The sequence below is a fragment of the Magallana gigas genome, chromosome 10, assembly GCF_963853765.1.
Source record: "Magallana gigas chromosome 10, xbMagGiga1.1, whole genome shotgun sequence".
Lineage (NCBI taxonomy): Eukaryota > Metazoa > Mollusca > Bivalvia > Ostreida > Ostreidae > Magallana > Magallana gigas.
This window is the reverse complement of record NC_088862.1, coordinates 19,186,478-19,209,567: the sequence shown is the minus strand read 5'-3', so window position 1 is coordinate 19,209,567 and position 23,090 is coordinate 19,186,478. Positions and strand designations below refer to the sequence as shown.

General features: G+C 33.1%; 2 protein-coding genes across 3 annotated transcripts; one reads left to right on the top strand and one right to left on the bottom strand.

Moving 5' to 3' along the window:
• Positions 1–5,859: 5,859 nt before the first annotated feature.
• LOC105326197 (dnaJ homolog subfamily C member 28) lies at positions 5,860–11,382 on the top strand. 2 transcript variants are annotated; one of them, XM_020066300.3, is made up of 6 exons: positions 5,860–5,978; positions 6,618–6,885; positions 7,187–7,300; positions 7,598–7,764; positions 8,046–8,246; positions 9,310–11,382. In XM_020066300.3, exons 2-6 carry the CDS (start codon positions 6,628–6,630, stop codon positions 9,731–9,733), a joined length of 1,164 nt encoding a protein of 387 aa, XP_019921859.3. In that variant the 5' UTR covers positions 5,860–5,978; positions 6,618–6,627; the 3' UTR covers positions 9,734–11,382. The 2 variants fall into 2 exon arrangements, with proteins under 2 accessions (XP_019921859.3, XP_019921860.3); XM_020066301.3 differs by lacking the exon at positions 5,860–5,978 and adding an exon at positions 6,259–6,394.
• Positions 11,383–14,850: 3,468 nt separating this feature from the next.
• Positions 14,851–18,732, bottom strand: LOC105326196 (galactosylceramide sulfotransferase). The gene is made up of 2 exons (XM_011426067.4): positions 18,356–18,732; positions 14,851–16,097 (listed from the first exon to the last, which is right to left on the bottom strand). Exons 1-2 carry the CDS (start codon positions 18,373–18,375, stop codon positions 14,951–14,953), a joined length of 1,167 nt encoding a protein of 388 aa, XP_011424369.3. The 5' UTR covers positions 18,376–18,732; the 3' UTR covers positions 14,851–14,950.
• Between the last annotated feature and the right edge of the window lie 4,358 nt (positions 18,733–23,090).

Sequence of the window (23,090 nt, the reverse complement as noted above, 5' to 3'; positions counted from 1 at the left end):
ATCGCATGGGAAAGTGGTCTGAGCATAACCTATACCCCAGGAACATTGTGGCTAAGTTCACCTACTTCAAAGAGAGGGAGCTGATCCGGACGCGTGCCCCTCAGAAATTAAAGGGGTCCAATGTGTGGGTCAACGAGCAATTCCCGCCAGAGATTGGGGAAAGGAGGAAGAAGCTGTACCCGATCATGAGATTAGCGAAGAGAGATGGAAAGCGTGTGCGACTGGTCAAAGACTTGTTATACGTCAACGGAGAGTTATATGACCCAGAAAAGGACGTATCCACCCAGCCAGAACGCATGCCTTACTCCCGAGTAGTAAACACTGGTAGCCGCCAACCGCAAAAAAGACCGCACCACGGATCAACGCCTGACCGGGTCAGATAGGGACGCGTGGGAGACCAGACAACAAAGTTTTCTATCCCTTAACGTCTGCGGACTCAGGAAAAAATTACAGTATCCTGATTTTGTTACTTTTGTTTGTAAATACGATATTGTATGCTTAACTGAAACGAAAACAGACAATACTGATGTTATTAATATTCCAGGTTTTGTTGTATATATGAAAAATAGATTTGACATTGCAAAGGTAAAATCTGGAGGAATTATCTTAGCAATAAGAGAAAATTTGGTTAAATATATTGAAGTTTTAACATCTGAATGTGAATATGTATTTTGGTTTAAGTTATTCAGAAACTTATCTAACAGTTCCTCGGATATATTGTTTGGAATTACATATGTTCCTCCTGAAAACACTAGATACTCGTCCAGCGACTGTTTTACTGACATAGAACAAGAAATGTTGAATATGTTAAAAACTACTCAGAATATATGTTTGTTAGGCGATTTCAATGCAAGAACTGGCAAATTGAAAGATTATGTATGTTTAGATAATTTTTTAGCAAACCATAACATGGACGAAGAAACACGGCAATCATTAGAACAGGTTAATATGTTATTGGACTCAAATATTTCACTTGAAAGGTCAAGTTGTGATGATCACTGTAATAACTTTGGATACAAATTAATTGAACTGTGTAAGAATAACAATCTCTTCATTGTCAATGGCCGACTCGGAGAGAACCGGTTAACTTGTAAAGATAGAAGTACTGTAGATTATGTATTATGTAATGCGTCTTTGTTGCAGTCAGTTAATGGGTTTTTTATTCACGATTTTTGTAACTTATACTCCGATGTTCACAGTCCAATCACTTTTGAGCTTCTGGATCAATTATCAATAGAGAAACAATCAAGTAGCCAATCAGCCGAAAAAGTCGATTCAAACTTATTCATTTGGGAGTCTGGAAAAGCTACAGAATTTGCACATAATATCAATAGCGATAAATTAAACGAAACTGTCAGAAATATTGAATATTTACAAGGTAAACCCATTGTAGAACAGTACGATATAGACAAAATCACTAGTGAAGTCTGTAATATTTTTATTGCTTCAGCAGGAAAGACATTAAAAAATAAAACTCCCCCGAAGAAAAGACAAGACGATGCTAATAAACCATGGTTCAATAAAACTTGTCGCACAGCCAGAAGAAAATACCACATTGCAAAACGTTTATATAATAAAGAAAAATCAAATGAAACTTTTAATAATCTTAAAATGTATGGCAAAGAATACAAGAAAACATTGGTTAAAAGCATCAAGGACTACAATAATAGTATTTCAGACAAGCTTAAGGAACTCCATAAAGGGAAACCTAAAGAATACTGGGATATTTTAAAAAGTACCAATAAGAAAGACAAAACTAGTGTAAATATTGATTTAATGTTTGAGTTTATGAAAAAAACAAACGAAGGCACAGTTGAAGACCAAGAGATAGATATAAACATAAACTTAGATAATGATACACTTCTTAATCAGTCTATAACTTGTGAAGAAATTAGGAATGCTGTAAAAAAAATTAAAAACAATAAAGCGCCTGGCGGTGACCATGTTATCAACGAATATATTAAGACAACAATGGAAACCTTCTTACCCTTATATGTAAACTTTTTCAATTTGGTTTTTGATAGTGGCCTAGTCCCAGATGATTGGCTATTAGGAATAATAAAGCCAATTTACAAAGGCAAGGGCGACAGGAGTCAGCCTGAAAATTATAGACCTATTACATTACTCAGTTGTTTAGGAAAACTTTTTACTAGTATAATATGTGACCGTTTAAACACCGTTGCTGACGAAATACACTTAATCAATGAAGCGCAAACAGGTTTTAGAAAGGGTTATTGTACATCAGATAATATATTTGTTATTGATTTTCTTTGTAAATATGCACTAAACAATAAGAGGAAACTATTCTGTGCCTTCATTGATTTTAAACAAGCTTTTGATACAGTTTGGCGAGATGGACTATGGACGAAAGTTCTTAAAAGTGGGATAGATGGAAAATGTTTGAGATTTATTATTAACATGTACAAGGGTATTAAATCAAAGGTAAAAATTGGTCAACATTTATCAGATTTTTTTATGTGTAACACAGGTGTAAGACAAGGAGAAAATTTGTCACCATTTTTATTTTCTCTTTTTATTAACGATTTGGAAGATTATTTATTAAGAAACCAGATAGAGGGTTTTACTTGTCCTTCTCTTCAAAAACAGGATGATTTATTTGCTATGTTGAAACTCTGTCTACTTTTTTATGCCGATAACACTGTCTTAATATCTGAATCTGCGCCTGATTTACAAAAGGCTTTAGATGTGTTTGCAAATTATTGTGATATATGGAAACTTAATGTCAATATAGCCAAAACAAAAATCCTCATTTTTTCAAAAGGTGCAATGTCAAAGCGTAAATTTTTGTATAAAGGAGTAACTATTGAAAACGTAAAATCATTTTGCTATTTGGGTATTGTTTTATCAAGAAGTGGAAAATTTAATAATGCTAAAAAACATTTAGTAGAACAAGCGTCAAAGGCATTGTATGGTGTTTTACGTAAAATACGTTATTTTAGCCTACCAATTAATTGTCAGTTAGACCTATTTGACAAGGTCATTAACCCAATTTTACTTTACTCGTGCGAAGTGTGGGGTTACGAAAATTTAGATATTATTGAAAAGGTACATTTAAAATTTTTGAAATTTATTCTTAATCTTAAATCTAGTACTCCAAATTGTATGGTGTATGGAGAAACTGGAAGGTATCCATTGTCACTCTTTGTTAAAATTAAAATGATAATGTACTGGGCAAAAGTTTTGACAGCCCACGATTGTAAACTCACTAATGTAATCTATTGTTATTTTTATAGATGTTACAAAAATGGATCTTTTATACATCCATGGATACAATGTATACATGATATACTCAACTCGTGCGGGTTGTCATATATATGGGAAAATCAAACAATATGTAGTTATAACTGGCTTAAGTCAATAGTTAAAGAAATATTACAAAATCAATTTGTACAAGATTGGAGAAGTATTGTAGATAACTCACCAAAATGTATTAATTATAGAATTTTTAAAACAAATCTCAATTTAGAAAAGTACTTGTTGATTTTACCTACAGATCTACGGATCACGTTTACAAAATTACGAACATGTAATCATCGATTCCCCATTGAAACAGGTAGATGGCATAATATTGAAAAACATTTAAGAAAATGTACAATGTGTGATTCTAATAGTATTGGGGATGAATTTCATTATATTTTAGAATGTACATATTTTGTAAACGACAGAAAAATGTTTTTACCCAAGAGATATTATGAAAACCCAAATATTATAAAATTTAACGAGCTCATGAATACTTTTAATGTAGAAAAACTAAAAAAACTTGTCAATATTTATTAAGAAAATTTTCAAAGTCTGTTCTTCCAGAAACCAACTTTAACAACCTATTGTATTGTGATTTTAACTTCTTTTTTTTTGTCATTATTACTTCTACTGTACATGTGATCCTTGACTGTATTCGTGTACATTTGTATATACTGATTTTGAACCTCAAATACCAGTGAACTGGTCTTGAGCGAATAAAGAATTGAAAAATTGAGTCCGTTAATTTTAAGAATGAACAATTTTCTATCCATTATTTTTTAGAGTGGACACCTACAGGTAGCTGATTGGATTGTTTTTTTTTAATTAAGAAGTATTTTATTTTGTATTAAAAAACTAAAAAAAAAATATAGGATTACGTAACAAAAATGAATGCTGGAGAAAACGCCCAGGAGAAAACGTACCCAATTTAATTATAGGGTACATTTTCTCCAAGAGAAAACGTACCCGGGTAGGTTTTCTCCAAGAGAAAACGTACCCTATGAAAATAATAAATAATGGTTTTCACAGATATTCTTAAATGAAACAAAATAAAATATACCATGAAGGCATGAACATTTGTATCATTTGTTGCTGTTGTTCTTAAATGCATACAATAATTTGTAACATACATATACACGAACATGGCCTGAGCATTTTAATTAGTCGACAACTAATCCACCATAAACGGAACCGTTAAATAATAAGTTTTTATTGCAATCTCATTTGGAGAACTAAATGATGAGTATCTGAAGAAGTCGATATTGCGATTTTTAAACATTTTTAAAAATTATCTATTAAACAAAGTTGCTTTAATAAAACTTAGTCCAAGTCCTTTAAATATTTGTTTGATTCATATATATGGAAAGTACTACGAGATTTAACATTGAACAGTCAATTTGCTTCCGACGCCACTGACATGTATAATGTATTTGAACATGTGCGGGCTACAATATGTCTGGCAGAACCATAATTTTGTCAATATAGAATGGTTATCTGCTACTGTAAACCAAAGATTAAAAGACCAATTTATGCAAATATGGTCAAATGATATAAATTGTTCTTCCAGAGGTCAAGTGTATAAAATTTTAAAACCATATTTTGGCTTTGAGAAGTATCTTGATATTTTACCTGTAAAACTAAGAAAAAAATTCATTAAATTTCGTACATCAAACCATCGTTTTCCTGTAGAGACAGGCAGATGGTATAACATTCCTTTGAATGAGAGGTTATGTCTTTTGTGTAATAAAGGTCTCATTGGCGATGAATTTCATTATATTTTAGAATGTTCGGCACTAGAAGAAATAAGGAAAAAATACATTAACACAAAATATTGGAAAAGACCAAATTTTTTTAAGTTTTCTGAACTCATGACTAATTGCAATTGTAAATCGCTAAGAAAATTATGTGTATTTATTTCAAAATTTTTTGATGCTGTCTGCTCCTCTTAGTTGTTTTTCCTATTATGATCCTTTATACTAAAATCTAACATAAGTAGTGATTCTATAGTCTGTTCTTTTTTATTTATATTTTTTTTCCCTGTATGGAAATGTACCTGTTTGTCTGTACCTCTGACAATTTGTATTTGTATGTATTATATATATGTTCCTCTTGTACCAAATTATTTGGTCTGAGCGAATAAACTGAACTTGAAAGTGAATATCTTTACCTCATGCGCGGGGAGGCAATACATAATATTACATAATAATAACTGCTCAGGTATTTAATTGATTACCACTATAATTAAAATCAGGGGATATCGCATAGAGACACTCAAATCGGTAAGGCTACCGATAAATGGATAATTAGAAGAAGTAGGCTGATAACACTTTATGACAGGTCATTCGTACTAAAATTAAAGTTGCTACAATTATTATATAGTTATTGTTCATAAAATGAATATATTTCTATACATCTATGCATTGAAATATGCATAATAAGTAGCATTTGAAAATTATTTAAAAATATTAAAAACTATTAATTAGTATAATTATGATTTTCATACTGATAGGGTACGTTTTCTCTTGGAGAAAACGTACCCGGGAACGTTTTCTCCCGGGTACGTTTTCTCCTGATACCACATTTGTTTAAATTACTATTAGGTCGGGATCGGAGTGCGTAAAAAATACAACTTTGACACTGACTGTTGTTGCGTAAGACTGTCACACTGATTGACTGAAAAAGGGTCAATTATGATTTGATAGATGGGTTAATTTAAGGTAAACTATGTACAGCGATCTTTTAAGTAACTTATATTGGAATTTTGCTTTAACAAATAGCAGGCCGAGTTGATTACAGTCAGAAATCAGAGTACTGCAAAACAAGAATTGACACAATCTTTATCAGCAGATCAGGGCATTTGAACTGAAAACAATTAATGAAAAAAAAATCACTCTTTAATATGTTTCTCCTTCAACGCAATTGCAGTCTAAATTTTCTAAAGGTTGTGGGGTTCTGTACACCGTTTATCTGTGGCCAACTAGCTATTTCTTGGATGAAATAAAAAGTTTTGGTTAGCATGATAATTGATCGGTAATAATTCAGCACTATGTGAAGTGATCAAATTTATCCATGCCCAATTGCAGGCCAAAGTGGATATACAGCCAGTTACAAACTACTTAAAATTAAGCAAATTGTAGGTAATTCAACCACTATGTAATTTTGGCTTTGTTGTTGATTGAATAAATTGTTACTTTGTAGTATCATATATGTCATATATACTCATACTTCCTTCAAATGCAATTCAAATATTACAATTTTAAAAGATTTCTTGATGTAATTTTTTACATTTATCAATGATATGATAAAATTACACTTCAATTACCGGTACCTTTTTTGAGTATGTTTTTTACTTGTAGCGGCCATGCCATGATTCGTAGGACACATCAGACTTTTCGTTTCTCACAGAATCCCTTTTGGCTGCTTAGCCTTCGACATATAGGGTACCAGCTAAGAGGTAACATTCGTGACAGTTACAGTCTGCTCAATGTCACCAATGACAGCTCTGATGATGAAGTAAGGGAGGCATACTTAAGACTGGCCAAAATTTACCACCCGGACTCTGGAACCTCATCTGCGGACCCTCGCAAATTTAATCAAGTCCGTGAGGCTTACATGACCATCAAGGTATATATGGACAAATATTTATACAACCATGTTTATCATACCTCTGAACTTTGAGATCAAGGTAACCCCTTTGAATAAAAAATTTAATATTGTCGCAAATCATCTTGCTGTTATTTTTTGTTAGTGAAAAATTTTTTCCTGAAAATATCATTTAAAAAAGAGGCCAAAATAAACAGAAATAAATCGAAATAACTTTTAAACACAATGATCAAGGAAATTAAATGCACATGTTATAATACTGGCAGTAAAATGCTCAGTTTGAGGAGTATGATGCAATGACTGATACTTTTGTGATTTGCAGAATCACAGAAGTTCATCATCAAGCATTCAGGCGGATGAACAACAGATGGACAGTGACCTTGACTTTGACATTCAGCACACTGTCCCACAACACCGGCAATACCTCAACTATGATGTCAGTGCCCAGTCTTTCCTTTTACTCTTTATTTTTTTTTGCTTTCTTACATCATATTTGGCTGTATAAACAAAAATTTTTTAATTTGAAACATATTTATTTCATAAAATTTATTACGGTATGTTCACTAAATTACACTGTATAAAATATTTATCAAACATTCTTAATATTCATTGTACAATAACTACTAAGAATCAATCAAATTCAGACTTTCTTATATTAAATGTTAAATGTTTTATTAAATTGAAACTTAATGATTCATGTACATGTATATGTTTTTGTTTTGGAACATGGAAGGGTGTGGGATTTGGGACCCCTCTTCAGAGACAAAAACAATATGCACAGCACAGGGTCAGAAAGGCATCAGAAGATATGTTTGAACTGAAGAAAGCCAAATGGACGAAACCTTCAGAATCAGCATTGATGAACAAGACGAAGGCCAAGGCAAGGAGAAACAAGATCAGGTAGAAATCAGTTTGTTTATTAAGGTACAAACACTCTCTGAAAAAGAAGATGCTATTGCAGTACAAACATACTTGTGTTAAGAAGGGATTTCTTTCATATTTTGTCCTGCAAAGTTAAATGTGATTTCATTTTGTAAAATTGTTATCCTAAAATTTTAAATATTATCTGTTAAATGTTTCATATGTTGCAATAATTCTGTATCATTGAGTCTGGTTTCATTAAAAACCAATGATTTGCCTTATCACACAGTATAACAGGATTATCTTCCCCTTTCTTTCAGTAACACTATTGATCGAGTGGTGGAGGACCTGATTCAAGAGTCCATGCAGCGGGGGGACTTTGATAACCTGGCGGGGTATGGGAAGCCTATCGACTACAAGGACCGCAACCCTCTGCTGGACGCCACCACCTACAAAATCAACAAGATGCTGAAGGACGAGGGCTTCGCTCCGGACTGGATCATGTTGGAGAAAGACATCAGGTTAGGTTCTTCAACAGAACAGTGATGGATGATCTTGATGATATCCAAGTCATCTTTTCCTTTCCTGTTGTACATAAATCCTACTTGACTACTGGTGTTCAAAACTTTAGCCAGAATCAGTTACAGTCAAACTTTGTTATCTTGAACTAGATTGGACTGTTTTAAAACTTCGAAATATTGAAGTATTCAAGATATCTAGAGTAAAATACTTAAAAATTGCTTGGGACATACAGATCACTTCGACATATCCATTGTATTTGAGATATCAGTGTTTGAGATATCAGTGTTTGAGATATCAAAGTTCAACTGTACTTTGTTTTCCCATCATGTTTTCTGTCTTCTGTAATTGTTTCATTTGCCTATGAATTGTACTGTTTGTTATTTGGATTATATACAAGAGTAATAGAGCTTTCATACTGTAAGTAAACCTATATCCTACATCCTATCACACTAATAAGTTCTACTGTGGAATCATTTAATTTCGTAGGGGCCAATTTTCGTGGATTGCAGGATTTTTGCTTATTCATGGTGATGTAATTTAGTGGATGCGTCGGTTTTTAGTTTCAGTAGGAAAACTTAATCTTTAATAATTAGTTTTCGTGGAGGATGTAAATATGGGGTGAGGGCTACTCACGAATACCATGAAAATTGAGCTACCTCGAATTCTAATCATTCCACAGTATTCTAACCTAAGGCTATCCATGTGTTAACTCTATACCTAGCGATTTTTTTATTTACAGTAACTTTTGAGATACTGTTTAATGTGTTGCTTATCAAATGTCAGAAAAGAAAACTGGTTTATAGCATCTATAGGTGGATACTTGGGAATGAAACTCATAAACCTGCCTCTCATGGGCCATATATTTAGCATTGAAAGTGTAAAATCTCTAAAAATCTTCTTTAAATGTGATAAAGCAATTGTAAGTGAAGATATAAAATAACTGTGTTTCTTGGTTCATAACCTGTAGCATAGATTTGGTTTCCTTGTTGTATGAATTAAAGTGATGGTATTATTGTCTTGTTGCTCAGTGTTCACTAAGATTCCTTTTTTTTTTTTACACAGGGATGCTTTAATGGAAGCAAGAAGTCATCTTGCTAGAGTTATTGACAAAATTGGAAGTCCACCATTTTCTTCACCTGTGCAAGACAGAGCCTGGAATTTTGAATATGAACGATTTGAAGCCAAAATTTCTCTAGTCAACGACAGTGTGAAAAAATTCAACCTAATTGTCCCTGTGTTAAAAAAACAACTGATACCTTATTCTGCGGAACGTGAACTGAACAGAGTATTGGAGAACCACAAGGAGTATTTGGCTGGTCCTCTCTCCAGGGATCTGACCCCTGACCCTGGCCTGGTATTTGTAGGTGACTCTTTGAGTGGTCAGGTGCCCCAATCCAGTTCTCTTGATAATGTGATACTATGGGGAGAGGTCTGGAAACAGATCAAAAGTTTATTTTCATGGAGGAAAACACAAGAACAAAGTTGATACATGGAGTCATGCACTGTAATCAAAGCAGGAGAATCATTAAAACAAATGCAAATACAGAATTTTGATAGTACTTGTGTGTGTGTACTTGTGATTTTAAAACGTTAGCTGAGAAAATAGCAAAATGGATCTTGATTCAATTGTCAAAAAAACTCTTAAATTTACCATTCATGTAGATATTATAACTTACATAAATGTTAAATAGGTACACAGAAAAATCTCTCCATCCAATGATATGTGTTTTAAGGTGCACTAGTATGCCATGTCTGTCTTTTATATTTTCGTAAAATTTTGTGTGTTCATTGAGCTCAGCTTCAAATGCATTCTAAACATGTTTTAAAAATTTTCAGACAAAATTTGTTCAAAACTTAAAACATCGCCTTTTCTGATCATTTGTTGTCCAGTTTCACTCTGTCTGTCTCTCTTTTTGTTACAGCGAATTACAGAATACCGGTAGAGTTTTCAATAGCTTGTTGGATTGCTCAATAGGGTATTCAATTTGGTCAGCAAGGTATCACATCAGGTTTAAATCTAGGTCCTGTGGTTACTCAAGTGTAGATTGTTATTTTGCACTCAACCCATTCATTTTACACAAAGAAAACCTCTAGAACACTCCCTCCTATTGTTAGCTATTCTATTCATAGACTTTTAAAAAGAATGTCCACCTTGACAGCACTGGACTCTATAGAGCATCAATTCTGCTTGGAGTAATTTGAATTTTGTTTTCCAAAAAATGTAATTCAAAAGGCAGTTCTGAAGAAACAAATAAAAGAGAAAAGCATAACTTTAAAAAGGAGGTATTTTCCCTGCAAAAAATCATTAAAAATTTTGGTTCCCTGATTCCTGGTGCATCTTACAGCACTAATAGGTTTTTTTGTGCTGACAGCTTAATTAGTTCAGACTTTTATAGCAGTAATGTAGGATAACAGAGAGAAACAAAAAGGCCCAAAACGTGCAAATGTTAACCAGATTAACTCACTCTATTGCTGTCATACCTGAGTAATCACATGACCTAGATTTAAACCTAATGTGATACCTTGCTGACCAAATTGAATACCCTATTGATCAATCTAGCAAGCTATTGAAAACTCTACTGGTATTCTGTAATTTGCTGTAACTCTTTACATTTTTTGACTTAGGGAGGCAGGGTAGTCAACAAATTAAAAATCAGGTTTACCTCACATTTTAAGATGATATATTCCTATATTTTTATATAGAGCTCTTCTTCTATAGAAGATCAATACAGTGTAATAATGGCAACCAAACTTGGCTCCAAGTATCCTTTGATGGAGGGATTCAATTTTGTTTAGATAAAGGAAGTGTAGTTTTAAGTTTGGTAAAATCATTATCTCAGGGGGGTAGGGTGGGACTCAATGGGGGATGAATTTTTATGTAGATTTAAATAAAGAAAAATCTTCTCAAAAGTCTTGCACATGTAGTGTTGCTCCAAGTTTGCTCAAATCATGGTCCTGGGGTACGGTGGGTCCCCAATGATCGGTTGACATTTTACAATAGGAACAAACAGAGAAACATCTATAAAAACCCCTTTTCTCCTAAACCATTTGGTCATTAAAACTGAAACTTGTGTAAAAGTATCCTCAGATATTTTTGATGGAAGTTTTTTTTTTCAAATGCAATCCCTAGGGTAGGGCCATAAAGGATTAAATATATTATCTAAAGCATACCAGTATTAATTTTTGTTTTTAGAAAAAAAAATCTTTAATTGATGATAAGATAGGATCAATGATTTTAAGTTTTGAAGAATTCACATTTGAGTTGCCTTTGTTACATTGTTTATATTGCACAATAAAATTTTCAAGCATTATAACAAATAGTCAGAATATTTAGATGTGTGGATTATTTCGAAATCGATGTAAACTTTAGCTACAGACAGTGAGAATACATGCCTAACGGACTTTCATTTTCACAATGCTGGCTACCTTTAAGGACGTTGTTTACTCAGGCTTTGAGTTCTCAAATCCGGATTGTTAAAAAGTTCAATTTCATGAGTAAAATTTGTTTTAAATACAAAGTATTTATGAAATGAATTATTATCAATATAACAATCGATATTTTTACTAAATTATGGAATTAGCCTCTGACAAAGTGTGACTTTTAGCAAAACAGAGGAAATTCTGACTAAATTTTTCAGATTTAGTTTTTAACTGAAATATTTTTGGTAGTACTATGATATTTAAAGTTAAGATTTTATTTGTTAGTCAACATAATTTTGCATATTTTCTGTTGGTTTTATCTTGCGTTTTCGTTTAGATAATCGTATGGCACACACTACAAAAATATTGAAAAATGCTTAAAAATGATACAAGACAACATATCTCAAAATTTTGATCATTGACCTCATATAAATTTTATACCAGCAGAGAAAGGTCAATATACTTAGTTTAATACTGTAAATGTTTGAGCATTATCATCATTCAGTTTTTTGTTATATTGAATCAAAAATGGGTAGTAATTTGAAAACTGATAGAGGAAATTCGGACTAGAATATCTATAAAAATTGTGAAAGAAAACTGAATGCTTTGTATCTATTTAATGTCACTACCATTCATAAACTGTATTTCATTTGTTAAAGAGTTAAGCAATTTGTATTATTTTCACAATTAAAAAATCTGAATTATAGTGTAAAATTTTTATGGATTTTTCTTGAATTTCCCAAAAATATTCAATGGTCATTAACTCAAAAAGTAGGTCATTGACCTACTTTTTTGAAAGTGAAGAATAACACTACCATGTAAGGTCTATAACACACAATAGTTGGTTTTTCATTATCATCAGTGGAATTTTTTTTCATTCTGAGTAAACGTCATCCTTAAATGATTAAATGAAACCCACAAAATCACCAAAAAAATCGTTTAATTATGTAAGTAAAGTTTGTCGTCAAATATGGACTATGAAGTTTAAAATTTGTTAATTGTTATATATTGATGAGATTTTATGAACTTGTCTTTTTATTTCCGTTCGTTTCTAATTGTAACATATTGGACAGTGTTTTCTTTAGCAGTTATTTGAGATGATCGTCAGTTGGTTATCCTTCCCTTGATCTTTATACGCCGTGTATTGATCTAAGCACCGTCTTCTCATTTTACCAGTAGGACACAAGATGTGATGTTAGATTAAGAAAAATCCGATTGATTTTATGTCATCTTGTGTTAGTGTTGCTTCTGGACATTTGTAACATACATGTACGAAGAATTAAATACAGGGTCTACGCTCACCTATGTCAGGTCTCAAGTCCAGTGAAGTCAGCGTTTTTGATAAATGATTGTTATTATTATAGTGAAGTGGACCAATGCCACGGCATCCTTGGGTGAAGGACTTTCAAGAAAGTTGAATTTTAAAAAAATCATTGCTCATCCAAAGGGGAGGTAATTATGAAGTAATGAAAATATATAGGGTATGGTGTTATTATAAATACAAATCTTTTTAATAAATAAATAGCACGTCATATCAACCCCCTTAAAGTTATACGAATGTAGAGCGACAAGACTCAGTCACACTTACAAGATAACGCTAAGACCCGACCTTAAACGGATGAATTAAACAATTCAATAATTTCGTTTTCGTTTGCATGAATTTTGTGAACATTATATATTAGTGAAAAACGTTCAGTAAGAGGCTGGATGCTCCTCAACGAAGTACGTATGTCCCCATCGGGTCTACCGGAAAATTTTAGATATGATTTTTAGGTATAAATTCTATTATTGATTAGTAAAGATTCGTAGGACCGTATTATAGTCTAAAAATGACTGGCATCATTTGGACCTGAGACACAACTTACATGTTACAACTTCTATATAGGCGTGAAAATAATAAACTGGGATTGCTTTGATACGAACGTTGTCTGGCATGATGCATGTTATCCAAGCGGCAACATCCGTTAGTTGACAGTCACATGTACATCGCCGATTGTCGTATTTCTGTTTATTTTCTTATATCAATTGTTTTTGATAGTTATTACATCAGGTAATATAAATAGTGTGTCGACCGATATGTGTTCAAAACAAAATGAGGAAAACAAGCGAAGTATACCGGTATTTGTTGTTATGTCACAGATTGATATACATGTAGTACCAATGGTCATTCAATGATTTCTCTCAAAAGACATTTGTAGTTATTGCATTTAAAATGCGGGTAATTTTGAAATGCCTGTCAATGTGGATGAATGACTTTAAAATATTCAAATAATAACCACCGTTGTAAAATTTTCATATTATGCAATATTTGACAATTTTTGGCATTTAAACAAATATTGGATGTAAAAAAAGGAATTTAAAAAACAAGCAGAATTCAGACTCATGACTTTCAGATCACCAGCTTGCGTTCTATAAACCTAGTGCGTTACGCTTTTAGAATTTCTAAAAATTCCGAAAGTAGGAAGATGTTCAAGTTTATTGTGTGTTTGAAAAGAAGGGATTTCCTCCTGAAATCCAATTTGCGATATATGAAAATTACATGCCATATACGTGTTTTTTGCTTTAATTTAATATATTTATAATATACTGTGGTTTCATCAATATTCGTTGAATACCAATTTTCGTGGATTTCGTTCTTGATCCATGAAAATAAATTTTCATTGAAACGCAATTTCTATTAACATTTTGTATTGAAAGGGTCATTGGCCACGAATTTACGTATCCTTGAAACTGTGATTTTTACTTTATCCACGAAAATTGATATATTAATGAAACCACAGTATATACATTTGCAGTTTCGAAAAATCCATATACCGGTATACCAAATAATGAACTTTTGCCTAGAGAGCATACAACCACTTTTGCTTTTAGTGTGTTTCACCTGACAGATGAAATATAAAACATTAATACAGTAATATGTATACACGTATATGTCTCAAACGTCAGAATAACTGCCAACATAATAAAGATTAATTCTAAACTGTAAAGATAAATTCGAACAAAAAAGAAGGTTCGTTAACGTTATAGAAGATCACATTTGAGCATAATGTATACATTCGTAATTGCATATTCAAAATTAGTCGTAAAAGGTCCGAAAAGTAGCAATATATTTTATTACATGAAGTGGCTAAAGTGTCAAGTGACTAATCAAGGTCTCTCGAATGATTAAATATTAGTCAAGAACAGTTTTTAAAATTTTTATTTACTTTTTTCGATTTTCATAGAAATTCAATTGTATAAATTTAATAAGTATATTTAAATAAATTTCCAAAGAATATGGCTTTCAGTCTTCGGGCGAATGACCATATTGTTGAAACCTTATTTCTTCCACGAAATATCTCTCTTTGAACTGCATTAGGGAGCACATTAAACTATTAACGGTGAACTGTTCGTTCCACTCAGATTGGGGTATAACCAGTATATTGGGTCTGTAAGCCCTGCTCTCATATACACAAAAATTATCCACCTTTACCCTGACGAATTTGAAATGTCGAACTTCATCATAGAAGTCTGGGTTCTGGTTTTTAATTTGGCGCTCTAACCTTTTCGTGGCAAAATTATATAAAGTGTAATCCAATTTTGCCCATTTTCTGTAGTTTTCCTCTGTATCATCATTTATGTATAACTTTTTGCTTAATTTACTTCGCGTTTCATTCCTCATACCCGCAAAAGAATTTTTGTGAATGTATAAAATGTCTTGTAATTTCCAGTTTAAAATCCGCCTGAGCAACACCATCGATTCTTCTAGTTTTTCCACCACTAAAATAAGGTCCATTTCACTATCCAGCTGATCCAAATATTCTGTAATGGCAGCAGTCTTCTTCTTTCTGGAACGGAAAACCTCCAGAGGAAAGCCAAATTCCAGCGCCATGCGATTGTTTGTCATTGAATGCTTTACATTTTTCGGTTCATATTTGGATGGATTTTTCAAATAAGCAGCAACTGGGTCCGTGGCAGTTATATTGAATATATAAGAAGGGCGAAAATAATGAAGTGAGGATATAAAATGTTGGAAAGGATCTCTGACAGACCCCAAATAAACTGTGTCGTCTGGCATAATGGCGCGAAAAGCATTGTGATTATAGATAACATGGCTACACAAGATGTCGAATGTTTTGTTCGATGGGCTGGGTTCGATGTTGTAGTCGGTGACGGATTCAGTCAGACTTATAATGTTGGGATAAATATTAGTAGTTCGACCCAGAACAAAGGTTAGGTTTCGGGTGTATCCGTACCGTAGGAAGACATTCTGTATGGTGGAGCTGGCGGCCTTGTGAACCTTGACGAATGCTATGTGCTGGCGCGGTGCCAGGGTGGGTAGGTGGGAGTCGAGGCGCGTTCTGTGTGAGAGTATGTTGTGGAACAGATGAATGAGTGGGACCAGCAGCACTGATGTTGCCAGCAGCCAAAAAACTCTGCTGCGGAAACCTCTACAAAGCAAATGTTCTTTCTTTTAAAAATTGTCAAACAAAGCAAAGATATAAAGCCCATAACATTAGAACTACTTATATAAAATGAATAGAAATATATGCAGTTTTCTGTTGCATAAGGCAAGCTAGCAAAATATCAATAACCACATCACCAAAGACTATAAATGATGAAGGCTACTGTGGGTGCAGGCAATCATTGAAAGAGTCTAATTGCATTTGTCTCATAACCACTTACTATGAAAATAATAGTTCATTAAATTAATTAATTAAGTCATTTTCTCCTTGTTCTGTTTACTTGCTCGTGTGTTTTGAAAGAAAATGTGCTTAAAACTTGTCTCAAATCAACAAGTACAATGAATGTAGACTAATCCGTGTGTACTTTTTCCTCTGGAAGTCCTGACTTTTTATTAATTGTATGTCTAGCGCAGCGTTGATTGTAAGCGTCGATTTGAAGCGTACTTGTAAGGGACTGTGAGCGAATTTTCTCATTTATCATTTGAAAATAACTTCCCTTACGAATATTTGCATTTCATTATCATATTCCAATTATGTATAGCAACATGACACTAAATGGGAAGTTACATACAGTGTATTGAAATCGTCCTTGAATTAATTTTAGGGTTATATCCCCTTTAAGGTAAGGCTCCAATGATATGATTACTACAGTATTTAAATTTATTGAAATGTGTCTATCTTTTTTATGAAAATTCAAAGAGAAGACTTATCTTTAAAAAAATTATAAGTAAAAAGGGAAAGCTATATACAGATTGAATGACGTGTCACGGTTTGACAGTTCGACCGCAGTACATAATAGGTTCTGTTCGTTATAATTTGTACACTTGAGAATTCAGACAGCAAATCGCACGTCAAGCTGCACGTATTTCCGTGAAATTTTCAAACCTTGCACTTTTTATCAGCTCACCAGAGCCAACTTTTCTAAGAATATCTTTAAACCGTGACCTCAGAGAAATGATGGGACGCCGGGAAATGTGTTCAGTAATAACTAATTGTAAGGTGAATTATTTTAATATAGTGCTGAAATCGACAACAAAATTGTGCCAAACAATTATGCCAGTGCCAAGGTGGCATTTTTTGCATGAGTCTTAAGTGCAGTTTCCAATCTAAGCTTGCATGCCATATGATATACCATTGCTTTAACACTGTGCCGGATAATTATGCCAGTGCCTAGGTGGCATTTTTCATCCGTCTAAGGTGCATGTATCGAAAAATTCAAATAAGTCATAGGATACACTTTTGCTTAAAGAGTTTATAAATCCTCTCTCGCCTCTTAGGTGCGATATTTACCTTTAAAAAAAATTAATTTATTGTGAATTTCGTGACCCCTAGGCCTGGAATAACTGGTCCAAATATGGGGGGACATTGTGGATATGTTAAAAATACACTATTTTCTATTGTTATACTTTCATGTTAAATACTGAAATCTGATTGGTTAAGACGCAGTTAATAATATTTTCTATTACCCTCAGCGTTAGCAACGCACTTAGCAACGGGTAACATTAAAAAATGTTACATGCGCGAAAATTATGCGCGTACGGTTCGCTGTAGAATTCACGTTATTCCTATATAAAAGCAGTAAAATTTTCTTAAAAAATTAAGACATTCAGTATAACAAAATAAATAGTGCCTGTTTGGGAGGATAACAGTTGAAATTAACACCCCTCGAAAACCATTGTCAACCTCCGCTTCGCGTCGGTTGACAAGGGTTTTCTCGGGGTGTCAATTTCAACTGTTACCCTCCCAAACAGGCACTATTTATATAATAGAATAATTGTATGGATATTTCTACATATTAATAGAAATCGGGGTTTGATTTTCTTTGACCCACACACACGGGTGACGTTAGAGCTAAAATATAGAATTCATAAACTTTGGACAAACTAAATAATAGTATTGCGGGGCCGGGTACAAAAATTAACTTGTATGAAACCATTAATCTATTGTTAGCAAAGCGGTACATGCCTCGTGTCAAGGCGTGACATAATGTAGAATTTAAACCGTTAATCTGGTGAGCAATGTGCTACGTAGGCCTCTAGGTATCTCTCTGTGTGCTTCTTTCCAATTTTGGAATACATTTTGAGAAAAAAAAATGAAAGAGAAAGCTTCTATATTAAAATACCGATATCGGAATCTTATTGACACTAATGTCTTGTTTTCTTTATTCTACATTAATAGTACTTAATAGTTACAAATACATGTATCTACCTGCGTGAATAACAAATGAAATGTAGTTTACTTACCTTCTACGAATACAGGACATTCTGGATTGAAATTAAAAACCGGGATTTCCTCTGACATTTTTAAGTCTGTCCGACACTTGAGTGATAATTATATAACACATTCTACAGTTCATTAACTTTCTTTCGATCTTTGACTCTGTGCCTCACATAAACTTTTATGCAAATTCCGCAGAAGTGCGTAATTAGAAATCGCGAGTGACAGCAAAAGACCGTCAGGTTTCGTGAATATTTATATATTTTTTACTGCATTCAAACATAGATTTATGGAGTGGTGTAGGTTTTATACTGCCTTTGTAGCATTAAATCGTCCGTGTCAAATCATCTACATGTATAGTCAAACGAAGCTTGGAAACATATGGGGGAGAAGGCGCCGTCAATACTAGATGAACTGAAACAATGTATTCAATTGATTGTATTACATACAGAACCAAGTTACAAAAATCAACTCCGCATCTATTAGATTTCAGAGAGAGAGAGAGAGAGAGAGATTAGAATTTTAAGCAGAATGATAGACAGAGAATGATAGAGAAACAGAGGAGAGAAAGATATATAGACAGAGGGAGACGGAGACACAGACAGAAAGAGGGATGAGGAGCACATGTACTCCCACACATGTCAATCACATTCCAGGGTGGTTAATTAAAAGAATAAAATGCCTTCTTTGGTGGTTTTTGTAAACAACAAATTGTAGTTTTTTTTTAAATTTTAGCTTTTATACAAAAGATTTATTATTGATTTCGTTAGTAAATATAATTTCCTTCAGCATTGTTGTTCAATTGTCATTAAAATTGTAGCATTATCGTATTGTTGTCAATAAATTTAGTCAGCAATTCCTAATTTAAGGTATCAAATCCGCTGTGGGTAAGAAGTGTTCTGTTTTGCGTTCTTGGACAGGTCACATGCATTGTCTCAAGTCAAGTTGATATAAAAGCAATGCTTGATTATATGAAAAAGGTCAATGAAGGAAACTGTGATGATAATGATACAAATGATTGTGAATTTATTCTTGATGATACACATAACTATGTTTTGAATGGTCAGATCACTGCGAACGAAATTTTACAAGCTGTCAGTAAACTGAAAAATAATAAAGCCCCAGGGTATGACAGATTATGTAACGAATATATATGTACTTCGGCATCACGTGTTCTGCCATTTTATGTTGCTTTTTTTAATTTGATCTATGATTCAGGTATAGTGCCTGAGGAATGGCTTATTTGTATCATTAAACCAATATACAAAAATAAAGGTGACCCGACCTTCCCAGAAAACTATAGACCTATTACTTTATTAAGCTGTTTGGGCAAGTTGTTTACAAGTATACTTTGTGAACGTTTGAATATTTTCTCTGAGAGAGTAAAATTAATTACTGAGGCCCAAACGGGCTTTAGGAAAGGATACAGAACGGTAGATAATGTATTACTTTTAGATTTTTGTGCAAATTTATGATTTCTAGCAAAAAAAAAAAAAACTTTTCTGCGCGGTCATAGACTTCAAACAAGCTTTGGACACGATATGGAGATTGGGTTTATGGACCAAGTTAATAAACAATGGTGTAGGCGGTAAATGTTTAAGATTTATAAAGTCTATGTACAAAGGAATCAAATCAATGCTTAGTATTGGACAAGACACTTCAGAATTTTTCATGTGTAATATGGGGGTTAGACAAGGTGAGAATTTGTCACCATTTCTTTTTTCTTTGTATATTAACGATCTATAGAAAACTACCTTTCTCAAATTGTTATTAAAGGAGTTACTAGTCGGCAAGAAATTGGAAACTGAGATGCATACCATGTTAAAACTTTTTATCCTTTTTTACGCTGATGAAACGGTTATATTTTCCGAGAACCCAGACGATTTACAAAAATCACTGAATTTTTTTATATGAATATTGTGCTCCGTGGAAACTTCAAGTAAACATTGAAAAGACTAAAGTTTTAATCTTTTCCAAAGGTCGTGTTACAAAAAGAATTTTTTAAAACAGAGATGTATCTCTTGAAATTGTGAATGAGTTTAAATATCTTGGTGTTATTATGTCCGTTGTGGATCTTTTAAAAGTACGAAAAAAAAAAATTAACCGAGCAAGCCTCAAAAGCTTTGTTTGTATGGAGTATTTAGAAAAATAAGATATTTTGATTTACCAATCGACTTTCAATTTGATCTGTTTAATAGTGTTATTAGCCCAATCTTATTTTATGGTTGTGAAGTGTGGGGCTACGAAAAAACAGATATTTTAGAGAAAGTTCATTTAAAAGTTTTGAAAGGAAGTGGGCGCTCAAGATAGTAAGTTTGCAGGATTCATTGACACGAATCAACTGGGATTTAAATGTCTATAACCTCAAAGCGCTACAGGCTTGTACAAAAATTGATTACTAAAATATTGAAAGGTATTACTTTCCTGGAATCACGACAATTTTAAAATTTTGAAACTATTTTTGAACATGATAATTAGGTTTGTTCCCGTTTTGCACACATTTGTAAATTAGGTATCGAAAAAATGTGTGCGAAACGGGAATTTGACCAGGTGAGATAATTGCTTAATTGCTATAGTCTATTTCACAGTTCCTGCGAGGGCAATTGACAATAAAATAAATAAAACATATCTACTCGCAATTGATATTTACATTTATTTTATGTTACAATATTACTTGCATAAAATCACATTTACATAATAATTGACATCCATATTAATGACTTTGATTTTAGACATCAATTTGGTCATGAATAATTTTATTATTTTTTTTAAACATGAATATTGCAAATATGTAGCGCCTTTGCTTAAATTACTGCCTATAGGAAGCACATGTACATGTTAAAAGTTTGAAGAGAACATATCATATGTTAATATTTAATTATTGCTTTTGCTGACATAAATGGAGGAAATGCGTCTAATGAAAACGCTGCTAAATATTTTTCATTTATGTTGTGGCTTGAATAATCGAAGAAATAGACAAACTGTATAATGATAAATCGGCAATTTTATATGCTTCAAAAACTGTAAAGATTTCTTCACAAAACCTATCAAATGAAGACTTAATTCATGCATTTTCAACCTTTTTCAGATTGAGGTATATCGCATCAATATTAAATCAAAGTACTGAAGAACTGACGGGAGTTGATTTTGTCGATGTTTATTTATTTTAAAATCAATGATATGTTACTTTGCTTGACAAGTACATGTAGTTTCTAATTTGAATTACGCACATTTTTATAATATGAATTTTTGGACTTTTTCGACAAGAATGTCGAGAAACCCCCATTTGAATCATGTTAAATAATATTTAAAGATAAAATTAATTCAATCAAACTATGTATCAGTAATAGAAATATTTCTCGAAAAATGTATGGATCCAAGCAACATTGAACTCTAGTCTCGTTCAACCAATCGCACGGCTGACACCGTAAATCTCCGACAAGGATTTACGGAGACAGCCGAGCGTCGAGTTGAACGAGACTATATTGAACTCTGGCGTAGGAATACATACGACTACAAAAAATATCTATAAAACACAGGTAAAAATCCAGGTAAAATCTTTGACCGAAAGCAGACTATAGTTGCTATCACAACACAAATCACACCTATTGTTCTATACCCAATTATCAAATGTGTGCAAAACGGGAACACACCCAACATAATATTTAAAACTCGTAAACATCAACATTTTACTGAGATTCCTCTCCAGAATCAGTCTCATATACAATATCTGCCGCGTCGCATAGAGATGGCGTGTGCATGTCAGGGATTGCCGTGTAGTTTTGGTGTTGGGCAAAGGAAAGGTACCATATGACAGCAGATATGGGCACAACAACCGACTGTTCTAGATCCTCCTTTACACTCACAGAACCATCCCTTCACATCCTCCCTGCTGAACTCAACCCATATATTATAAAGTTTTCTAGAGGTATGTCTAGACTGTATTCTGGCATGCAATAAACCAGCTTCCTCGCAGGATACATCAATTTTATAGCCCTCGTCTCCAAGATGTTCGTCAGTATACTTTTTCGCTTGTTTGAGCTGATACACCCCAAATGTTAGAAGACGCAATCGGTCTTAAGTATAAATAGGAAAATCTGGTAAAGCATCTTTGGATTCAATAGTTAGCCAGTTTTTTTTTTATTTTTCTCGGAATTTTAACTTTGGAGGGAATTTATTTTGGGTAATGCTGCGACTCTCATTTGTCGTGCAATGTCATCATCATCCTGATTATCTTTTTTTAAAGGAGGTCTATATTTGTTGATTATTGCACAAATAACTCGAACAAAGTCTCTGATATGTGGAATTTGACTGTTGCAAACAACATTGTCTAAAAACATTTTTTGATCCGGTCATTGGCAGCCTCAACCACCTAACGCACTAATAGGTGACAAAACGTGTCATATTTGCTTCGTTGGTACTATGCTGTTTAACAGACTTTTGAAGAAATGCAGGCATGTGTGTTTTAAAACCCAGTTCATTTAAGAAGGGAATATCATCTCTGAAACCGCGATCTACTATCAGAACATCGTCATCTTTGAGGAATTTCATGATGTTACCAGAATTTGACGTGATTATATGCTTGATAATGGAGGCATCGTTATTTTTGCCATTAGATAGGTAGGGACCCATGACATCAACTATATAGCCATCAGTAGAGGTTATAACAAACAGTTTTACAAGGGGTATGTTCTTATGCATGGAGTATGATAACCTTTGAAAACGATATGCTGAGCTTTTCTGAATGAACCATCCATAACA